Source organism: Pygocentrus nattereri, chromosome 17 (genome assembly GCF_015220715.1).
Source record: "Pygocentrus nattereri isolate fPygNat1 chromosome 17, fPygNat1.pri, whole genome shotgun sequence".
In the NCBI taxonomy this organism is placed as follows: domain Eukaryota; kingdom Metazoa; phylum Chordata; class Actinopteri; order Characiformes; family Serrasalmidae; genus Pygocentrus; species Pygocentrus nattereri.
Window position 1 is genome coordinate 6085861 of NC_051227.1, and position 25000 is coordinate 6110860.

The 25000-nt window shown below is 43.8% G+C and overlaps 1 protein-coding gene across 4 annotated transcripts in view; it reads right to left on the reverse strand.

The window, feature by feature from the left end:
* fat3a (FAT atypical cadherin 3a) overlaps positions 1 to 25000 on the reverse strand; it is a 228981-nt gene that overhangs the window by 106354 nt on the left and 97627 nt on the right. For all 4 annotated transcript variants that reach the window (XM_037546775.1, XM_037546774.1, XM_037546773.1 and 1 more), the window contains one exon: positions 22591 to 25000. This exon is cut by the window's right edge and continues 705 nt beyond it. In XM_037546775.1, coding sequence (XP_037402672.1) covers positions 22591 to 25000 — 2410 coding nt within the window. The remainder of the gene's footprint in view (positions 1 to 22590) is intronic.

Sequence of the window (25000 nt, forward strand, 5' to 3'; positions counted from 1 at the left end):
TGCAATACGATACGATACGCTGCAGTACAATACAGCACAATACACTGCAATACGATACGATACGCTTCAATACAATACAGCACAATACACTGCAATACGATACGATACGCTGCAATACAATACAGCACAATACACTGCAATACGATACGATACGCTGCAATACAAGACAGCACAATACACTGCAATACGATACGATACGCTGCAATACAAGACAGCACAATACACTGCAATACGATACGATACGCTGCAATACAATACAGCACAATACACTGCAATACGATACGATACGCTGCAATACAATACAGCACAATACACTGCAATACGATACGATACGCTTCAATACAAGACAGCACAATACACTGCAATACGATACGATACGCTGCAATACAATACAGCACAATACACTGCAATACGATACGATACGCTGCAGTACAATACAGCACAATACACTGCAATACGATACGATACGCTTCAATACAATACAGCACAATACACTGCAATACGATACGATACGCTTCAATACAATACAGCACAATACACTGCAATACGATACGATACGCTGCAATACAATACAGCACAATACACTGCAATACGATACGATACGCTGCAATACAATACAGCACAATACACTGCAATACGATACGATACGCTGCAATACAAGACAGCACAATACACTGCAATAAGATACAATACGCTTCAATACAATACAGCACAATACACTGCAATACGATATGATACGCTGCAATACAAGACAGCACAATACACTGCAATACGATACGATACGCTGCAATACAAGACAGCACAATACACTGCAATACGATACGATACGCTGCAATACAATACAGCACAATACACTGCAATACGATACGATACGCTGCAATACAATACAGCACAATACACTGCAATACGATACGATACGCTTCAATACAATACAGCACAATACACTGCAATACGATACGATACGCTGCAATACAATACAGCACAATACACTGCAATACGATACGATACGCTGCAGTACAATACAGCACAATACACTGCAATACGATACGATACGCTTCAATACAATACAGCACAATACACTGCAATACGATACGATACGCTGCAATACAATACAGCACAATACACTGCAATACGATACGATACGCTGCAATACAATACAGCACAATACACTGCAATACGATACGATACGCTGCAATACAATACAGCACAATACACTGCAATACGATACGATACGCTGCAGTACAATACAGCACAATACACTGCAATACGATACGATACGCTTCAATACAATACAGCACAATACACTGCAATACGATACGATACGCTGCAATACAATACAGCACAATACACTGCAATACGATACGATACGCTGCAATACAATACAGCACAATACACTGCAATACGATACGATACGCTGCAATACAATACAGCACAATACACTGCAATACGATACGATACGCTGCAATACAATACAGCACAATACACTGCAATACGATACGATACGCTGCAATACAAGACAGCACAATACACTGCAATACGATACGATACGCTGCAATACAATACAGCACAATACACTGCAATACGATATGATACGCTGCAATACAATACAGCACAATACACTGCAATACAATACGATACGCTACAATACAAGACAGCACAATACACTGCAATACGATACGATACGCTGCAATACAATACAGCACAATACACTGCAATACGATACGATACGCTGCAATACAAGACAGCACAATACACTGCAATACGATACGATACGCTTCAATACAATACAGCACAATACACTGCAATACGATACGATACGCTGCAATACAATACAGCACAATACACTGCAATACGATACGATACGCTGCAGTACAATACAGAATAGATATGAAAGGATATGCTGCATCATGATCCACTACGATATAATACAATATGCTATATTGTATATTATATACAATATTATATTATATTTGTTTTATTTATTATATTTGCGAAATGGTATTCTATTTATATAATTGTATATCATTACATGCAATTCTATATAGTATCATACAACACTGTATAGTCTGATACAATTTGATACACCAAGATGATATGGCATGGAATTTTATGTATTGTAAAAATATATATATATATTTATAAAATGTGTGATAAAATATATGCTGTGATAAGATCTAATTTGCTGAAACGCAATTTGATATAATACGATATGATGTAATATGGCACGTTGCTATTCCATGTGATACAGCACGCTGTGACACAATATGCTTTGCTGTGATACAACAATGTGATGAAACACGATACGCTGTGATAGAACATAATACAATACAATATGCAGTGATACAGTATAATACACTACAATAGACTGTGATAAACTACGATACAATAACCCACAGTTTGTTACCATATGATAAACTACTATATACTGTACTGTGACACAATAGGAAGCCACATAACTTGCTGTGATACAGTTTTATTTTATACAATATAATATGCTGCTTTGTTGCATCCATAGTGTCAGCTACAGTAACACAGGAGTGAAATGACGTCCTCATAAATACTGTAGTACAGATTACTTTTGGGAATCTTATCCAACGTGCCTCTTGTGTAAGTGTGTGTCCTGGGAACTTTCTGATACATTCATAAACTTACCACAACTGTGTGTGTGTGTGTGTGTGTGCCGAGTGGGATATCAAACAGCTCCTTTCGGGCTGGAATGTTTTAGCAGTGGGGGCCGTATCCTAGCAACTCAAATAAAGAGGACATATAACGGCTCCCAGCGCCGGCGGAACTGTCCCCCTGTTGAAAATGCATATTTACAGATGCTCTCACTCAGTCACACACACACACACACACACACACACACACACACACACACACACAATCGCAAACACAAGTTCTCATGCTGAAATAATGACACACGCAGCATCCCTCTAATCCAAACGAACACACATGCACAGTTTTAATTAAAGCAAGCCAATTATCAGCCTATCAGGAGTGCCGGTGTGACTGTGCCTGTGTGTGAGTGTGTGTTTGAGGTGTTATCTCGGCGTGTGTGAGACAGTGTGTGTCTATGTGTGTGTGTCTATGTGTGTGTGTGTGTGTGCTGCTGTGAATAAGCTCCAGCATGTCAGTGTTTCTCAGACGTGGGAAGTTTACAGGCTGTCTGTGTAGAACAGCTTGTGCTAGACTCGGCAGCAGCAGCGGGTCACTTACCGGTTCATCCAGTACACCTTTTAGAATGGTTTTTAAAGGGCCGGTGTAATCAATTTGGAAGCATTTTACAGTTAGACTCAGGGCCTGAAAGCAATTTAAGCAGCTTCTTGGGTCTCTGGAGCCACCAGGGGGCCTCCTTAACAATGGGTAATCTGGGTTATTACTGTCCCATTATGTTGTGTAAGATGCTCGAGTGAGGGGGAAAAAACATTACATTCTCAAAGAAGAACGAGCGCACCAGGAGCCCGAAAAATGGAAAAGAAGAAACAATTTGGAAAAGCTTAAAGATCAATATATGTTTGTTTGTTTGTTTGTTTGTGTTAATGTTATGGCTTTTGTTTCAGCTTCATTAAACCAACAAATATAGTACTGCTGTTGTTTTTTAGTATGTTAACCTGGATTAATCACAATCTGAGTATGGGATTAATCCAGGTTTAGATACAGAGGCTGGGATTAATCCAGGTTTAGATATTCAGGCTGTGACTAATCAATTTTTTGACACTGAGACTGTGATTTGTCCATGTTTAGATACTCAGACTGTGATTAATCCAAGTTTAAATACTCAGACTGTGATTAATCCAAGTTTAAATACTCAGACTGTGATTAGTCCTGGTTTAGATACTCAGATTGTAATTAATCCTGGTTTAGATACTCAGACTGTGATTAATCCAGGTTTAGATACTCAGACTGTGATTAATCCTGGTTTAGATACTCAGACTGTGATTAATCCTGCTTTAGATACTCAGACTGTGATTAATCCTGGTTTAGATACTCAGACTGTGATTAATCCTGGTTAAAACTACCCCAGTGCTCCAGGAGCGCAGCAATGCTAACTCAACCACAGCGCTCTGTTTACAACCCAAAGCTACAAAACTCCTCCACTCGACCAGGCGGCCGCAAAATCTCTCTCCTCCTTTCTTCCATTTCTTATGCATGCAGCTCTCAGTAAATAATTCATTTTAACCGCCTAACAATGTCCCAACGGTCGATCTGGATCCGCTCGTCCACGTCCAGGCTCGGCTTAAATTACCCTGTCAATGGGGAAGCTCGTTCAGAGGGAAAAGATCCCTTTAGGCTTAATCTGCGCCTGGGAAAGCAGGCCGCTAGCCGTTAGTCGCTAAGCTATGCAGTTTTGTTTCTGAGGAACAAAGCAGGTGCGTTGGTTGGTGCAGATCAGCAGCTATTTCTGTCAAACAATGAGCTTCTAAAGCGTCTGAACGCTGCAGAAAAACCCGAGAAGCAAACAGAAGTGCTTCTCCTGGTTCCTGACATTTTCGGCTTTTTTACCGGGTTGATTTTACGATGTAAAGGACGCTAATGATTTCATAGATGACCACACGCACATCTACATGGTGGACTATGGCACTTTTAGCACCTCAGAACAGTCTAGCGTGCTTCCCATGTTACACAACTGACAAACTCCTACTCACAATACCCTTCACACCACACCACCTGCCACAACATACTACAGGAACACATCAGCGTCCACGCCGTCTTCGGCGCATCGCTGCTTCTCCGATACGTGAGTGAGAGAGACGCCGTTTCTTTCCAGCGACACTAGTGACGTCTGGCTAACAACCAAGTGCCACTTTATTAGTGTGGACCCCTTTCAGAGGGTCATTTCAACAGTGGAGAGGCCTCAGAGAGCTGACAAGCCTGAAGCTGGCTTCCTATTAGCCAGCTTCTTGTTTGAAGTTTCCCGTTCCACCTTAACCAGTGCAGCAGTTATATTCGAGCACCTCTCGTTCAAATTTCCTGTTCCACCTTAAGCAGTGCATCAGTTACATTTGGGCACCTCTCATGCTAATTTTCCCATTCCACCTTAAATGATGAAGCAGTCACATTCAAGCACCTTATGTGTGAATTTTCCTGTTCCACCTTAAATGTTGCAGCAGTTACATTCAGGTGCCTCTTAAGTTAAGTTATACTTTTTTAATCCCACAAACGGGGAAATTCCACCTCCACATTTAACCCATCCGTGAAGTGAAACACCACATACACACTAGTGAATACACACACACACACTAGGGGGCAGTGAGCACACTTGCCCGGAGCGGTGGGCAGCCCTATCCACGGCGCCCGGGGAGCAATTGGGGGTTAGGTGTCTTGCTCAAGGACACCTCAGTCATGTGCTGTCAGTGCTGGGGATCAAACCGGCAACCTTCCGGTCACAGGGCCAGCTCCCTAACCTCCAGTCCGCGACTGCCCCCTGCAGGTGCCTCTTGTGCTAATTTCCCTGTTCCTCCTTAAATGGGGCAGCAGTTACATTCAGGCACCTCTTGTGTTAATTGTCCAGTTCCACCTTAAACGGTGGAGCAGTCACATTCAAGTGCCTGTACAGCTTGAATATAACCATTGCAACATTTAAGGTGGAACAGGAAAGTTGAACAAGAAGCCTCTTCAGCTTTGTTGAATTTCTCAAATCATTTTGTGGCAAGAGAGGAAACAGAAGCTCTCTGATTAGCCACATTAGGCTAACGCCAACCCCAAAAGTCTGGCCATTCCTTTATGTCCACTGCCTTGAAAACAAGGTGGACAACTACTAGAGGTGATGGAGGGTCTGCTGCATTTTAATTTCCGTTTAAAGCGCGGCTGAAACATCCCTGACTCAGACATTCAGCTAAACGTGCTAACATTAGCATTGTTTGCGCTGTTCGCATGTTGTGCTAGCTGCGCTCGTAACAGCGGCTATGACAAAACTCACGCCCGAGGAACGTCCGACCCCGTGGCCTGCCGGTACTAACAGCATGAGATGTGTTTTATATCTGATGTTCTAGGAAAAGTTCAACGTGAGAACAAAGCAGAATTAGCATGAGAGTATGGCTAGACTGAGGAAACGCTGTGGAACGAGAGACTTCACAGGCTGGAGGTGAAAATGACTCCATTACGCTGTTCAGGAGTGAGAAAATGAATCTATTACTGATTGTGACAACTAACGAGGATTAATCGACAGCTATTAATTATTCATCCATTAATTATAGCACTTATCTGCTATCTAACACCACAGTGAGAGTGGACGGGCGACGGCAGCGAGAGGAAAAGGAGGAGAAGAAGAGAGAGTCCAATCTAGAACAGCAGTGACCAAAAACACGGACACAGCGGAGGCGCAAGTAGACGAGTAATGAGCGGCAATGGAAAGACGGACGCGGCCTGTCGAACGCTCAAAAGCTTCAGGACATCAACACAAATGGTTCTTCATGGGTTCTTAGGCAAGGAAAATGTTCCACTTAGAACCTTAAACACATAAAAACTAAATGTTTCTCTGCATGGTGAAACTGTTCCTAAGATTGACGGAGTATGCGCTGTATGGTTCTCTGTAATCTTTTTTTGTAAATGGTTCTATATAGCACAAAAAAGGGTTCTGCTGTTGTTTCAAGCTTGACATCATAATAATAGAAGAACCCTTGGTGCTATGTGGAACCATCTATAGCACATTCTCCATCAACCTGAAGAAGCATTTAAGCATGCAAAGTGTTGTTTGAGCGTTCACGCTGCTATACAGAACCGTTGTCTTTGCTAAAGAACCCCCGAAGAACCAACATTTAAAGAGTGTGGCACTTAAATACAAGCATGTTTTCTTGATTTGGGCCTCTCTCACTCTCACTTCATGATATTTGTAATACAGTTTTGACTTATATGTGAGTTAAACAATGACGCTACACACACAGCCACACACACACACACACACACACACACACACACATATATATATATATACATTTTTTTGGCTGTTTTTCAGTTTTTGACATAATTTGAAAATACCTATTGCTCTTTACATTTTCTGCAAAGTCCATGATGAATGGACCAAAACAAATGGGTCAAAATGGCTTAGAAAAAAGTCTGGTTCCATTGATTTACATGGAAAGTTAAGTATGTTTTTTCCTTCTCCTGTAAAGTTACCATTTCTGTGATAGGAGGTTTTGTTTAAACAACAGCGTTATGTGTGTGTGTGTGTGTGTGTGTGTGTGTGTGTGTTTGTGTGTGTGTGTGTGTGTGTGTGTGTGTGTGTGTGTGCGTGTGTGTGTATATGTATGTATTTTTGTCATTTTTATGTATGTGAAAATGCCTATTGCTCTTTATTTTGTGCATAAAATTTATGATGAATGGACCAAAAAAGGGCCTAAAATGACTTGGAATCCTGGTTCCATTGGCTTCCATTGACAGTCTGCATATGAAAGCTGTTCAGTGGAGAAATGCTGATGCAGCGTCAGAGCTTCCCAGCGTGTATGAATACGGTTCAATAGCGCGGCTCAGATCAGAGCCGAACACGCGGCCTTCCCATCACTCCTGCCACAGAAAGGCGTTTTGGACGTGAGGCAGTGAGTTCTGCTGAACGGAGCGTCAGAGGACTAATTTTAGGTGAGAAACCGCACGAGCGCTGAACTTCACAGCTTCGTACAGAGACAACTGTAACACGAGCTGAGCTCTATTCACACTGTTACCTCTGGAGGAAGGGCGGGAGAGAGCAGGTGATAGGAAGACCCGGAAGGGGGGGAGGAGGTGAGATCATCTGTGATCATGTTTCTGTTCATTAAAGCAGGTTTAGTTCAGTTACAATACATTACAGCACATTTAATAATGAGCAGAACCTTGTTTGTTAATAACTTGAGTGTTGTGTGTTATCAGAAATAAAGAAATCTGCAAAAGGGAGTGTTTCTGTTCATGCACAGGATGGGGGAAGTGGAGGGGACACCTGCTGAACTCCATGCATCGTCAAGAAGGAGGCATGGCGAGAAACAGCCAAAGGGGAGACAGAGACCGAGAAAGAAGTTTGTAGATCAGGTGGGGGTGAAGAGCCACATTAACATCTGTGAGGCGTTTCAACGGTGGAGAGACTGAGAGATGATGAGGCTTAAATATGAGGCTTCCTATTCACCAGTGTCTTATTTGAATTTTCCCGTTCCAACTTAAATAGTACAGCAGTTACATTCATATACAGAATGTAACTGCTTACCTGGAAAATTTCAGCAAGAAGTTGAAGTGCCAGAATGTAACTGCTGTACCATTTAAGGTGGAACAGGAAAATTCATGCCAGAAGCTGAGGTGCCTAAATGGAAATGCTGCACTATTTAAGGTGGAACATGACAATTCACACTAGCACCCCAAATGTAACTGCTCAACAATTTTTTTAAGGTGGAGTAAGAAAATTTGAGCAAGAAATTGAGGCACCCGAATGTAACTGCTGTACCATTTAAGGTAGAGCAGGAAAATTCATGCCAGAAGCTGAAGTGTCTAAATGTAACTGCTGCACTATTTAAGATGGAATGGGAAAATTCACATAAGAAGCATCCAAATGTAACTGCTGACCCATTTAAGGTGGAACAGGAAATTAGCAAGAGGCTGGCGAATAAGAAGCCGACTTCGGTTTCATGGAGAGCTGAAATGCCTGAAAAGGGATGTGGAGGCTGGATGTGGAGACCGGTGGGCAACATTAGCTTACTTCTGCTGTTTCACAGAACCAACAGGTCAGTATTGTTCTGTTCTGCTTTCTAATATTCATGAATATTTTTCTCTGTATACTTTATTACCCTGTTCTTCAGTGGTCAGAACCCCCACAGGACCCCCACATAGCAAGGATTATTTGAGTGGTGGGCCATTCTCAGCAGTGACACTGGTGGTGTGTTAGTGTGTGCTGCGCTGGTGAGAGAGGATCAGACACAGAAGTTGTGCTCAGTGCAGCTGATGAAGTGGACAGTGAGGGTACATGTTGCTACTTAAGTAGATAAACACTTGGATTTCCGTTTATCAGTTTAATCTGGATTAAATGTTCAACTAAGTAAATCTCTGACTGTTATCAGCCAATCAGCAGCTGGGATTAAACTACCATCTGATGAGTCCACAGAGAGAAGAGAGGGACCTTCTGCAAGTCAGAGAGAAGAAAAAGAAAAGTGGATGACAGAGAGAGTGATAGCAAGAGAGAGAGAGAGACAGAAAAGAGAGAGACAGAGAGAGAGAGAGAGAGAGAGAGAGAGAGAGATAATCATGGGTTTCTCTGGATTCAAGAGCTCTAAATATAGAGCTAAAAAAAAACAAGCAGAAACATTTAACACTTCACTGACGTCAACAGAGACATAACGTACAGAGAGAGAGAGACAGAGAGAGAGAGAGAAAGAGACAGAGAGAGAGAGACAGAGAGATAGAGAGAGAGAGAGAGAGAGAGAGACAGAGAGAGAGAGAGAGAGAGACAGAGAGACAGAGAGATCAGAGAAAAATGAGAGAGAAAGGAGACAGAGAGAGAGAGAGACAGAGAGACAGAGAGAGAGACAAAGAGAGAGGGAGAGGGAGAGAGAGAGAGAGAGACAGAGAGAGAGAGAGAGAGAAAGCGAGAGAGAGAGAGATAGAACGAGAGAGAGACAGAGAGAGAGAGAGAAAGAGAGAGAAAGAGAAAGAGAGAGAGAGAAAGCGAGAGAGAGAAAGCGAGAGAGAGAGAGAACGAGAGAGACAGAGAGAAAGAGAAAGAGAGAGAAAGCGAGAGAGAGAGATAACGAGAGAGACAGACAGAGAGAGAGAGTGAGAGAGAGAGAACGAGAGAGAGAGAGAGAGAGAGAGCGAGAGAGAGAGAGAGAGAGAGAGAGAGAGAGAGAAAGAGAGAAAGAGAGAGAGAGAGAGAGAGAGAGAGAGAAAGAGAGAGAGAGAGAGCAAAGTGTCTATATTTAGGAGTTCAGTCTCAGCTCCTCTCTGTTTGTCTCTCAGGCCGTGCAGCGTCACTGCGGACAGACTAGAGTTTCAACCACACGACTTACAGGAATCCTACAGGAGCCTGCGGAGCTGCGAGTGGGCGCTGGGGGCGACGGGGGGGCCGGAGATGAAGAAAGACAGTATTACACTGGACACAAACGCCTCCAGCCATGCCATTCGATCTGGCTCCGTAATGAAGTGCTCCGTCCTGTAGAACAGACTCTGAGTGCTTTGTGTTGAATTAAAGCGCTACTTTGGCATAAAGTCACCCAGCGCCTCCCCCCATTCCCCTACATGCCCCCATACCCCCCACAACCCCCTTACCCCAAATGTCCTCGGTCAGCCGAGATGTGTTTGGTGTCCAAAGTTTGGTTCTTTAGTTTTACCTCTGGAGCCAAGATGCTAACGTGGCTAACAAGTAATGGAAACTAATACCACACCAATTAGCATAATGCTTAACTGTCTGGAACTGTGTGTAGTGGTTCAGTATCTCTAATAGACTTGAAATATGTGGGCACTGTTATCTACAGACAATAACTATTAACTACGGTACTTCAAGGGTTCTTTAGTAAAGACAGTGATTCTATATAGAACCATGATCACTCAAAGAACCATTTGCATGCTAAAAGGGTTCCTTGCATCATGAAAGCGTTCTTCATATTGACAGAGAATGGGCTGTATAAGGCTCGATATTAAACCTTTATAAAAGGGTTCTAGATAGCACCAAAACAGGTTCTGCTATTGTTATAAGCTCATATGGTAACAATAGCAGAACCCTTTTTGGTGCTATACAGAACCACATATACAACACATTCTCAGTCAGTCTGAAGAAATAGACTATATTCTATATAGAATTACAGAACTCTTAAATCTGTGGGGTACGTTGTCACATTTGTTCTGGAACCCCCCCCAGGACCCCCTGTATTTCGCACCTTGACTATGCTCAATCTGGTTGGTCGTCACCCAGTTCATAAAGTTCATCCAGAACTAGGGAGCAGTGATGATGTGCCTCAGTGGTCAAATGCACCAGTTATACACTATACTGCCAAAAGTATTTGGTCGTCTGGCTTCACACGCATATGAACTTGAGCGACATCCCATTCTTAATCCATAGGGTTTAATATGATGTCGGCTCACCCTTTGCAGCTATAACAGCTACAACTCTTTTGGGAAGACATTCCTCAAGGGTTAGGAGTGTGTTTATGGGAATTTTTGACCGTTCTTCCAGAAGCACATTTGTGATGTTGGATGAGAAGGCCTGGCTCGCAGTCTTCACTCTAATTCATCCCAAAGGTGTTCTATCAGGTTGAGGTCAGGACTCTGTGCAGGCCAGTCAAGTTCTTCCACACCAAACTGGCTCATGCATGTCTTTATGGACCTGCTTTGTGCACTGGTGCACAGTCATGTTGGAACAGGAAGGGGCCGTCCCCAAACTGTTCCCACAAAGTTGGGAGCATGAAATTGTCGAAAATCTCTTGGTGCTGAAGCATTAAGAGTTCCTTCCACTGGAACTAAGGGGCCGAGCCCAACTCCTGAAAAACAACCCCACACCATGATCCCCCCTCCACCAAACTTTACACTCGACACAATGCAGTCAGACAAGTGCCGTTCTCCTGGCATCCGCCAAATCCAGACTCATCCATCGGATTTCCAGACAGAGAAGCGTGATTGGTCACTCCAGAGAACAAGACTCCACTGCTCTAGAGTCCAGTGGCGGCGCTTTACACCACTGCATTCCACGCTTTGCATTGCACTTGGTGATGTAAGGCTTGGATGCAGCTGCTCAGCCAAGGAAACCCATTCCATAAAGCTCTCTACGCTGTTCTTGAGCTGATCTGAAGGCCACATGAAGTTTGGAGGTCTGTAGTGATCGACTCTGCAGAAAGTTGGTGACTTCTGCGCACTATGCCCCTCAGCATCATTTTACGTGGCCGACCACTTCGTGGGTCAGTTGCTGTCGTTCCCAATCGCTTCCACTTTGATATAATCCCACTGACAGTTGACTGTGGAATATTTACTAGTGAGGAAATTTCACAACTGGACTTGTTGCCCAAGTGGCGTCCGATCACGGTACCACGCTGGAATTCACTGAGCTCCTGAGAGCGACCCATTCTTTCACTAATGTCTGTAGAAGCAGTCTGCAGGCCTAGGGGCTCGGCTTTATACACCTGTGGCCATGGAAGTGACTGGGACACCTGAATTCAATGATTTGGATGGGTGAGTGAAAACTTTTGGAAATATAGTGTATGTACATATTGTCCTCTCTTGGCTTGTTATGGCGCTGTGTGACACATTGTGTTTGCTACAAATTAACAAAAATAAATGAATAAAATGGAAAAACGGCAGTTATTTTGCGTGACGTCATAAGTATCGTCGCATATATGCTTAAAATTCCAGAACCACCGATGATTTTTCATTTGTAGCAGAAGTTGCTTGTATAAACAAATGACCAATCCAAGTGGCCTCTGGCCACTTCATAACACACAGCTGAGCGGGGTGACGATTGGAAGTAGCTTTATTTTTACATTAAGTGATTTAAAAGCGGTTTGCAAACCACAAAGACAGCCATACTGAAGTGAGCCAGCCATTATTGGTGAAAGCCCACCCCAGCAAAGCCCACCTGCTGGATCCCTGACAGCATTATCCCCAAATTGGCCAGGAAACAAACCTGAAGTAAAGCGAACCAAAGAAAACAGACTCCAGCTCTTCACACTGGAAATCCTTTTAAATAGACCCAAACGTCTGTGTCTCAGTAGCCAATCAGGTCAAAGCTCCGCCTACAGCCCAGAAGGTCGTCACACTCGCCTGTTGGTTGTCATGCAGCTGCAGTAATAAAACTGGGCCTTCGCATTCGGCTAATTATCCAACTACAAGAACCCCTTCAACCCTTTAATGCCGGTTACTGCTTAAGCACATTGTACATACAAAAAAGTTGGTTCCTTAAGGGTTCTTTAGTAAAAATACGTTTCTATATAAACTACGAACACTCAAGGAACCCTCTGCAATTTTAAAAGGTGCTCGGCACGGTGAAATGGGCCTTTAAGCGTTCTTTAGTAAAGAAAACGGACCTATATAGAACCAAGAACCCATGCCTGCTTAAAGGGTTCTCTGTCTGATGAAATGGCTCTTCAAGGGTTCTTTAGTTAAAAAACGGTTCCATATAGAACCATGAACACTCAAAGACCCCTCTGCATGAGTAAAGGGTTCTCTGTATAGTGAAATTGTTCCTTAAGGGTTCTTTAGTAAAAATACGTTTCTATATAAACTACGGACACTCAAGGAACCCTCTGCAATTTTAAAAGGCACTCGGCACGGTGAAATGGGTCTTCAAGGGTTCTTTAGTAAAGAAAACTGACCTATATGGAACCAAGAACCCTCTGCATGATTAAATGAGTCTCTGTGTGGTGAAATGGTTCTTCAAAGGTTCTTTAGTAAAGAAAATGGTACTATTTATAGCTATGAACACTCAAAGAACCCATGCCTGATTAAAGGGTTCTCTGTCTGATGAAATGGCTCTTCAAGGGTTCTTTTGTAAAGAAAACAGTTCGATATAGGACCACGAATGCTCAAAGAACCCTCTGCAATATTAAAAGGTGCTCTGAATAATGACATCTTCAAGGGTTCTTTAGTAAAGAAATTTGTTCTAGATAGAACCACGAACACTCAACGAACTCTCTGCATGACTAAAGGGTTCTCCATGTGGAGAAATGGTTCTTCGGATTGATGGAAAATATGCTGATGGAAAGTATATGGTTCTATTTAGATCCTTTTTGAAAAGAGTTCTATATAGCACCAAACAGGGCTCGGCTATTGTTGCAAGCTTGCGTTGTAACAATAGCCGAACCCTTTTTTAGTGCTACGCAGAACCATTTTCTGCAGTGAACCGTATACAACACATTGTCCATCAGAGGAATCATTTAATATGAATTATTTCTCGAGAATCAATCAGCCGAGCTGCACGAAAAGCGCCTGTGTTTGTAAACAGAAGAGGAGATATTTTATTATGATTTGAATAAATTTGAATATATTTCTGCGCATGTGTAATGAACTGCGGTGCGTACACTGTTTCACGGTGACAGCGGATCAGAGACCAGAGATCTCGGTACCCCCCCCCCCGGCACTAACCAGCACTGATCACTGATCAATGGTATTGATTAACAGATGCTTTTAGTCTGCAGCTGAGAGTTCTCATAGAGAGGGTGTTTGATAGCGGAGCGCTCTGTCCAGCGGGGGCGCTGGGGTCAGTTTTGGTCAGCAGGGCTGGAGTGGGCGGCTCTGCGGACTTTCAGTTCCTCTGCAGACTGTTAATGTGTTTTCAGCTCTGACCTTCAGCAATGAGAGCCTGCAGGAGCACAAACGCAGCACGTATATAGAAATATATATAGAAATATAACAGCTACTGTCAGATCAACTGAACATCTATACGAGCATTTCCGCACGAGTGTGTGTGTGTGTGTGTGTGTGTGTGTGTGTGTGTGTGTGTGTGTGTGTGCGCGTGTGTGTGTGTGTGTGCGCGTGTGTGCGTGTGATGTGTGTGTATGAGTGCTGTTCCTTAAGCTGGGACTGTGGAGATCAGAGAAAGAGGCTCGAGACTCTCAGATTCACCCTTAACTGACTGATTCTCAGCTTCTGCGCCAGCTTCTTTAAGGAATTTTCCCATTCCACCTTAAACGGTGCAGCAGTTACATTCTGTGGCGTCAGGGCTCAGGGACCCGAATGTAACTGCTGCATAATTTAAGGTGGAACGGGAAAAATTGCACAAGAGGTGACTAAATGTAACTGCTGTACCATTTAAGGTGGAACGGGAAAATTCAAACAGGGGGTAGCTGAATGTAGCCACTGCATCATTTAAGGTGGAGCAGGAAAATTCAAACAAGGGGTAGCTGAATGTAGCCACTGCATCATTTAAGGTGGAGCAGGAAAATTCATACAAGGGGCGCCTCAATGTAACTGCTGCACCATTTAAGGTGGAACGGGAAAAATTGCACAAGAGGTGACTAAATGTAACTGCGCACCATTTAAGGTGGAATGGGAAAATTCAAACAAGGGGTACCTGAATGTAGCCGCTGCATAATTTAAGGTGGAACGGGAAAAATTGCACAAGAGGTAACTAAATGTAACTGCTTCACCATTTAAGGTGGAATGGGAAAATTCAAACAAGGGGTACCTGAATGTAGCCGCTGCATCATTTAAGGTGGAACGGGAAAAATTGCACAAAAGGCGCCTCAATGTAACTGCTGCACCATTTAAGGTGGAATGGGAAAAATTGCACAAGATGCACCTGAATGTAACTGCTGCACCATTTAAGGTGGAACGGGAAAAATTGCACAAGAGGCGACTAAATGTAACTGCTGTACCATTTAAGGTGGAACGGGAAAAATTGCACAAGAGGTGACTAAATGTAACTGCTGTACCATTTAAGGTGGAACGGGAAAAATTGCACAAGAGGTGACTAAATGTAACTGCGCACCATTTAAGGTGGAACGGGAAAATTCAAACAAGGGGTAGCTAAATGTAGCCACTGCATCATTTAAGGTGGAGCAGGAAAATTCATACAAGGGGCGCCTCAATGTTACTGCTGCACCATTTAAGGTGGAATGGGAAAAATTGCACAAGAAGTGACTAAATGTAACTGCTTCACCATTTAAGGTCTGCAACTGATTCAGATTCACCCTTAACTGACTTGACTTAAGGTTGACTCTATTTGGACCCATCCTTAACTGATATGTCTTCAGAGTGACTCGATTTAGACCCACCCTTAGCTCACTTGGCTTCAAGATGACTCAATTAGGACCCACGTTTAACTTACTTGCGACTCAGATCTCACGCTTAACAGACCGCAGACTCGACTGACACACACACTTAACTGACTAATGACTCAAATCAGACTTACCCTTAACTGACTCCTGACTCAACGCAGACTGACAAACTAATTGAAAATTACTCAACCTGGACTCGCCTTTAACTGACTCACAATTTATCTCAGACTCACCCTTAACTAATTTGCAACCTGTCTCAGACTCCCTCTTGACTTGAATCCCCATTAACCAACCTGCGACTTGGCTGTGATTCACCCTTAACTGACTTGTGGCAAAATGTTCAGAAATTTCAAATCTCACAGTGACAAATGATGTGATACCATAGCAACCACCTACCAATACCCTAGCAACCAGCTGAAACCCCATATCAACCACCTTACTACCCCCTACCAACCACCTGAAATAGCACAGCAGCCACTTAGCAACAACGTAGCAACCACACAGAATATCATAGAAACCAACACCCTTGCAACCACCTGGAACACTGTAGTTCATGTAGCAACACCACTACACTACTATACATGTGTCTGTGTGTTATATGTGCTGCTGCTCTTTAAATGGTAGCTGCGTGAGTAGTGTGTACGCCATGTTTTTCAGTTTGTGTGTGTGTGTGTGTGTGTGTGTGTGTGTGTGTGCTGTCTAAGCTGTAATTGAGTGTGTAGAGGTCTTCCAGGTCTCTGGGTGATTTATGGTTGATGCCAGCACACGGCTAACAAGAGCAATACATTCACTCGCACTACTGTGTGTGTGTGTGTGTGTGTGTGTGTGTTGTGTGTGTGTGTGTGTGTGTGTGTGTGTGTTGTGTGTGTGTGTGTGTGTGTGTGTGTGAGAGAGAGAGAGAGTGAGAGAAAATGTCCACAAATTACACTGTGTTGGGTACTACAATTTATATTTATTTCTTGAAAACATCCCCAATTGACAAGTTCCCTAATGTACACACACACACACACACACACACACACAGAAACACACACAGAAACTCACACACACATGCACACACATGCAAACACACACACACACACACACACATAGACACACACATAGACACACACACATATAGAAACACACATACACACAGAAACACACACACACACACACACACACACTCACATACAAACACACACACACACACACACACATGCATACACACACACACAGATGATAGATCACAGTACTGAATGACACTGAGGAAGTGACCACTGACCTCTGAAACTGACATGCTGACCTTTGGCCCTTTTGGTGGGGGGCTGATTCTGAATTAGTTTTCCTGTGTGTGTGTGTGTGTGTGTGTGTGTGTGTGTGTGTGTGTGTGTGTGTGTGTGAAGTTTAAATGATAGATAGAGAGTGAATAAGTTCAGTCGTTCAGTGGTCAGTTCCTCAGTCCCTTCCCTCGATACTGAAATGTAGTGAATAGTGAATGAGTGATCCACTCAGAACAGAGAGAAATAAAGCTCACTGCTAGCTGGACTACGATGTCTGAGCTATGATGACATTCGCTCTGAACTGACCGCTGAGCCGAGCCTCTCACACATGCACGTGGAGGAAGACCACTGATTCAGACCTCAATCAGAAAGACCAGCACAGGGAACGAGCAGCGACTCTCACTCACAGAGCCAACACACTTCATCTGCTCACCTACAGGGGTCAGACTGTACTTAAACACAGTGCTAATCTGCCCACTAACTTACACTGATACATCCAGCAGCACTTCATTCTATCTACACCCACTGTCCACTGACCATATAGGAGTATATAGGAGGAGGCTAACGTAGCTGAAAAACACTAGGACTCAATAGTCACCCAAATAGCCCAAACTGTTTCTGTAAGAAATACCTCCCCAGAACTTTTCTCAACCTGCTCAATTAGGTCTCATAGACTTGCCAGTGTGTACCAAATGTTGCCACAGTGGTCTTCAACTACAGACCACCCTGCTGCCTAAAGTGGCTGCCCACTTTAAGCTCACAGTAAATCATACAGCTCTCTAAACCACATCGACAATCTGTCTGATCTTCCCGAAGACCTGGACATGGTTAGAACAGGTCGAGAGAAACCACTTGGGCTAATTGGGTGACTATTGAGTTCTAGTGTTTGTTAGCAACGTTAGCCTCACCGCTCCAGTTCTCTGGATTGACTGCTGCAAACTATTCCTTTAGGAACAACTGTACCAACAGGTGCTATTCTGGGGAAAATGTGGTCATAAATACTTTCTGAATCTTACATCAGCCTCGCAGTGACAGAGCCGACAAGGTAAGTATCTAGAACTGCTAATAATAACCTTCTAATAAAGAAAACAATAAGTCTTACGTCTTTTCCTCACAAAGCTCTTCATGAGTCCGGCCTCCGGCCCTCAGTCTCGATCTGAAAGCGTCTGAACTTCTAACCAAAAGTTACAAAGACTCTGAAAGAGCTTTGTAGATTCTGACTGAGCGCCTTCCTCAGTTATATTTACCAGCAGTCACTCAGATATCGACTGATAAAAGAAAACAATTCTTACAGCTTTTACAGGCTGACCTTCAGATCTAGAACACTGTAGAAGAGCCCGAGGCCACAGCACCACACTCAGAAACACAATCATAACACACTACAGCCAAAACCTATGGTTTTCTCTTAAGACATATGGTTCTTCAATGGTTCTTCAGCAAAAAAAATGGCTTTGTTAAGAACCATTTGCACAATTTAAGGGTTCTTTGCATGGTGAAAGGGTTGTTCAGATTCATGGTGAATGTGTTGTATACGGCTCTACATAGCACCTTTCTGAAAAGGGTTCCATGTAGCACCAAAAATGGTTCTTCTATTGTTACGATGTCAAGATTGTAACAATAGCACATCCCTTTTGGTGCTATAACAATCTGACAAAGCATTTCATCATGCAGAGAACCTTTTAAAGCTTGCAAATGGTACCTTCAGCGTTTACGGTTCTACATAGAACCACTGGCTTTACTAAAGAACAACAAGCTCACATAGCTGTGATGGACAGGTGTCCACATACTTTTGACCATACAGTGTAAATATACACACAAAAAAAAAGTATAGAACCATGTACACTCATAGGGTTCTTTGCATCGTGAAAATGTTCTACAGATTGATGGTGAATGTGTTGTATATGGTTCTATATAGCACCTTTTTGAAAACCAAAAGGGGTTCTACTATTTTGCCTTTTTGGTGCTAAACAGAACCATTTCACCACGCAAAGAACCATTTGAAGATTCTATATAGAACTGCTGTCTTTACTGTAGAACCCTTGAAGAACCCTATTTTTTTAAGAATGTAGTTATAGTCATATGTACACACCCAACACAGGCGCACAGGGTTTGACTGAGTGTGTGTGTGTGTGTGTGTGTGTGTGTGTGTGTGTGTGTGTGTGTGTGTGTGTTTTGCCCTTTTCAGCCCATAGAACGTTCTCTCCTTTCTCTCTTAAACACACCACACAGCATTCACAGCTTACAGCTTTATTCTCCTCCTCTACTCTACACAGCTGAAGGTCACTTCAGACCACGGAGATCACTTTCAGACACACGCACTCACACACACACGCACACACACATACACACACACACACACCCACAGCACTCTGCTCCCTGAACTCCTGCTCTTTTATTCCTCCTTTCTTTTTTCTACTCTTCATCTCTCACCTTTATTCCTGTGTGCTGCATTACTGTGACCTCCACCCCCTCAACATCACCCCCCCACCCAAACCTCTGTCTTTGATCCTGTTTCCTCTCCTGCTAGGTTATTTTTTACACCTTTCCAGCTCCTCTGCCATAGAAGCTGATGAGAAACATGCAGTGTGTGTACACCAGGGATGCACCGATACCTCTGATTCCTTTTCGATACTGACATCCAAATCCATTGTTTCCACATCTATTTCTGTATCTCTGTGCTAATCCAACAGTAAAGTTTGGTGGAGGAGGGATAATGAGCTGGGGCTGTTTCAGTGCAGAAACGCGGTTTAAACGCTTCAAGAATCTATTGCCATTTCCATTTCGTCTCATCACGAGATCGTAAAAGACTCACATCCGGAGTTATGAGTCTACGAAGAGGGCTGAGATACATGTCATCTGCCTCTCACCGTGTGGTACTGGTGGATTTGTGTGTCCGTCTACGTTCTGTGTGAAACTGAGGTGTGAGCCCGAGTGGTGTCTCTGAGATGTAAGTCCGAGTCAAGTTTCAAGTCTCTGAGGTGAGTCTGAGTTGAGTCTCGAGTCTCAGAGGTGAGAGTCCAAGTTGCATCTTGAATCTCTGAGGTGAGAGTCCAAATCAAGTGTCAAATCTCTGAGATGAGAGCCCAAGTCGAGTCTTGCATCTCTGAGGTTCAAGTCGAGTCTCTGAGGTTTGAATCTGGAGTTATGAGCCTATGAAGAGGGGCTGAGATACACGTCATCTACCTTTCACCGTGTGGAGCTGGTGGAATCGTGTGTCCATTTACATTCTGTGTGAAACTGACCGACGGACACTCAAGAAATCACTAAGGACTGACTGTCATGCCAGAAACCCTTCATTCTTCACTGAGTCCACATCGGAGACTCATGTGAAACAGCTTGCACTTTTGGAAAGCAGTGATGAAGATAACAGAGCATTTTGATATTAAACATATGAGGACTGTGTTCTATGAAGAGCCTTTAAAAGAGAATTTAAGAAGAGATGAACAAATCGAGAGAATGACCTCTGACCCCACCCACTGCCCCCAAACCCAGGTTAACCCTTTGCAGAGCTCATTTTCTATATGGTCATCTGAGTAAGAGGATTGTGTTACAGCTCAGGCCTAAAACAGACACATTTTACTCTTCGATTACAGACCGAGCAGTGCCTTCAGGTGCGCTGTCACAAAACACACGTCAGCCGGAGAGCGAGAGAGAGTGTACGAGTGTGTGTGGCAGGTTTTAAAGAACCTCGGTCTGAAAGAACAACATAAATAAAGATCTCCGTGTCGTAAGTCAGTATAGTAGGCCTTCTCAGACAGGAGCTTAACATAAATCTCACACATACACCCACCAAACCCTGCAGCCTGTCAGAGACTCTCGTTCCCCTCCCGGTAGAAAAGCACTCCAGTGCCAAACGTAAACGTGAACTATACTCTCACACAATCGCAGTATTGCAGGGTTCTCCTCACAATCCGGCTCAGATCTTACGGCAGTTACAGCAGCACTCAGTGTTCAGCAACAGCAAAATAATGAATATCTGACTGGACGGCAGCATAAGTAACTGGTCCTGTTCTTTGATATATGGTTTTGTAAGCATTGCACAGTTTTTCTAAAGCAACACAGCAAGTCTAAAAATCCACCAATGGGAAAACAGCACACCTGAAAATCCACCACAGCACAGCTTAAAATCTAACAACAGGAAAATGCCCCATAATATGCTAAATATCCACCAACAGAAGAGCGTAATATTTAAAATCCACCATTACGAGAACAGCACGGCTTAAAATCTACAAGAAAGAGAACATCATAGCTTAACATCCACCAACAGAACAGCAGTATATCTTAAAATCTACCAAAAGGAAAATGGAATAGCTAAAATTCCACCAATAGGAAAATAGCAAAAAAAAAGATAATAGAAGAGCAGCATGGTTAAAAATCCACCAATGGGGGAACAGCAAAGCCAGAAATCCAACAATAGGAGAATGATATAGCTAAAAATTTACCAACACAAGAACAGCATAGCTAAAAATCCACCAATGAGAGAATAGCAAAGCTAAAAATCCACCAAAAGGAGAACAGCAAAACTAAAAGTCCACCAATAATAGAACAGTACAGTTAAAAATCGACCAATAGGAGAACAGCAAAACTAAAAGTCCACCAATAGTAGAACAATAAACCTAAAAATTCACCAATAATAGAACAGTGTAGTTACAAATCCAACAATAGGAGAATAACAAAGCTAACAATCCACCAACAGTAGAACAGTATAGCCAAAAATCCACCAATAGCAGAATGTTATGCTTAAAAATCCACTAATGTGAGAACAGCAAAGCCAAAAATCCACCAATAGCAGAACAGTATAGCCAATAATCAACTGATATGAGAACAGTACAGGTAAAAATCCACCAATAGTAGACTGGGACAGCTAAACATTCACCAGTGGGAAAAGAGCAAAGCTAAAAATCCACCAGTAGTAGAAAATCATATTAAATCTAGTCAATACATCTAATATTTCTCTTTATGAGATTCTTACAAGAGTGATGAAAAATGTCAGAGACATTGATGAGATTTAAGATTTCTCTTTCTCACAGAATGTTGCTACTTAAATTTATTATAAATATGATAGCCAGATAACCTAAGCCTAAGTTAACGTGTGGAGACGAGATAGGGAATATTCCTAATTGACACTACTGACATTTGGCTTACGTTATCTTGCTCCCCTAGAAAACCTGCTTTGTGAAGAGAAAAAAACCCTTCCGCCCCTCCCCCCCCCCCTTCCCATTGTTGTTTATTATTTACCTCTGTTTTTCCAACATAAGGCCGATCCACACCTACCCAGCAGTTATCAAATAACATTACAAATCACGACAATGTCACGGTGGGTTGTCAGGCACTGGCGACAAGTAGGTCACATTTTCCATGCAGAAAGTGGAACACTGACACAATAGCACATCCATTTGCAAATCCCTTAAGAGCAACCATCACTCTCACAGATCCAGAAGGAACAGAGCCAAACCAGCTGGCAAACCGTCATGCACCGAACAGTAGCTTCACAACATCAGCATGGACAAGATCAGGCTCAGTAATAACCAGCACACAAGCCTTAAACTGTGACCTGAAGAATACACACACAATACAGTGTGCTAATCTAATTAAGCTGGGTAGAAAGTTAATTAGCATGCTAATTACATAAATTAGAAGCTCATTAAAGACACAACAATCTTCAGAGAACATACCTGTCTCCTCGTCAATGGTGAACCTGCCGAGTCCACTGCCATCCCGGATGGAGTACTGCACCTCCCCGTCCCGGCCAGTGTCATCATCCTGGGCTGAAACCTGTAGCACAGACGTCCCAATCCGAACGCTCTCCTTCACTGATCCGTTTAAGGCGAAGTTGGAAAAATACGGTGCATAGAGGTTTTCATTTACATCCACCACCTCTAGTTCCACAAAACTAACCGACAGCAAGGAGACAGGGCGTCCCCTGTCTTTTGCCCGAACCGTCAGGTTGAAGAACTGTTGAGTCTCATAATCCAGCTCCTTTGTTAGCCGGATGGCTCCGCTAACCTTATCCACTTCAAAACGGCCATCGTAGTCGCTAGCAAGTGAGTAGCGGACCTCACCTCCAGGTCCAAGGTCAGGGTCCTGCGTGTCTAGCCAGGCAATAACGGTGCCCAGAGGCAGGTCCTCTAGTGCCCGAGCACTAACCACACTCGGTATGAATGCCGGTGCACAGTCATTGACGTCCTCCAGTGAGATGCTAAGTGTGGTGATGGTAAACCGCTGAGCTGTCCGGTCCGCCTTGTCCCGGGCTTCCACCTTGAGGACAAATGAGGGCACATTCTCACGATCCAGCTGGCCAGCAACGTACACAATCCCATTGGTGCTGTTGATGCCAAACTGAGAAGTGCTGGTCAGCAGGGAATACTGGATCTCGCCATTCAAGCCCTGGTCTTTATCCGTGGCTTCCACTTGGATCACTTCCGTACCAATAGGGGTGTTTTCCGGGATTCTTGCCTGATATCCACCATCCTGCAGGAACTGTGGGAAGTTGTCATTGGCATCCTCCACATAGACAGTGAGGAGGCGCCAGGCAGACCTCTGTGGCTGGCCCAAGTCATATAGCGTAAGGTTCAGAAGGTATCTGTCAGTTCTTTCCCTGTCCAAGGGGAGGAAAATGCTAATCACTCCGCTAAATGTGCCAATGGTAAAGCTACTGTCCGTGTTTCCACTGGAGATGGCATGCAGCACCTGGCCGTTAAACCCTGTGTCACCATCGTATGCTTTGACCTGGAACACACTTGTGCCAACATCAAGGTCCTCACGGATTGTGATGTCAATAGGGAAGGCTTTGTCAAATTGAGGCGTCTGCCGGTTCACAGAGAACAAGTCGATGAAGCCTTCCTCGATTTTGGGTTTGCTGTTGGCTTTGGCCTTCCGGAGTAGCTTCTCAGCAAGGCGTTGGGCTACACGAGTCTCCTTGCAGCTGAAGCTTTTTGGTGGAGATTTGCCCTGGACAACAGATATGTTCACAAACATGGGGTCCGAGAAGGTCTCACCATCCGTGGCAGTGATTTTGAGACTGAAGGAATTTTTGGGGTTAGCCACAGCAAGAGATCGACGAAGAGTCATGACTCCGGAATCTGGGTTCAGATCAAAGAAGCTATGCTCATTACCTGAGAGGATCTTATACTTTACCAGCTCCAACTCATCAATGTCTATTGCAGACATGGTAGTGATGACCTCGCCCACTGGGAGCTCACGGGACACCACTCCTACACAGTCAACTTTTTCAAATAGTGGCTGGTTGTCATTCACATTCTCCAGGTGCACAGTTACATTAACTTCAGTCTCACGCCTGTAGGGGGAGCCCCAGTCTGAAGCTCGCACCACAAAACTAAAGCTCTCTGAAGATGACTCAAAGTCCAGCTCTTGTGTTGTAGTGACGGCTCCGCTAAACTGGTGGACGGCGAATGGAAGCGGGGTCAGACTTGCCATGCTGTATGTGATGTACCCATTCTCTCCATGATCTGCATCCGAAGCAGCAACTGTCACAATTGTGGTCCCTATGCCAACACTTTCATTGACAAAAACCTCATAAGACTGTTGTGCAAATATGGGTGCATTGTCATTAGCATCTTCCAGTGACACCCGGACATTGACCCTGAGCTCACTGTCGACTTCCATGACCTCTAACTCGAAGACCTGCTGCGTGATCTTTGTTAGCCAGCGCGATGTGCTAATGACACCCGTCATGGTGTTGATATTGAAAAATGCGGAGTCTGCAGAAGGTGTCAGGATGTATTCTGCATCATCCGGCTCAGGCTGGAGCTTCACTGCCACCAAGACAGTGCCTGGAGGTGCGACCTCAGTCAGGCTGACCTCATATGCATCCTTCTGGAACCGGACTTCTGCTGGGGTAGGCCTGGACAGCTTAAGGTGCACCACTTGCACAGTGGAAAACTTCTGCGGCATGCCTCGATCCCTCGCCTGCAAACTCAGGTTTAGCCCAAATGGGTAACTTTCCCAGTCCAGATTCTCAGGAGCTCGAATAATGAACTCACCGCTATCTCCCTCTTCCATACTCCCTACATCAGGTCTTTCAATGCTGAAGAGATCAAGAGGATCCCCAGCTATGATGCTAAG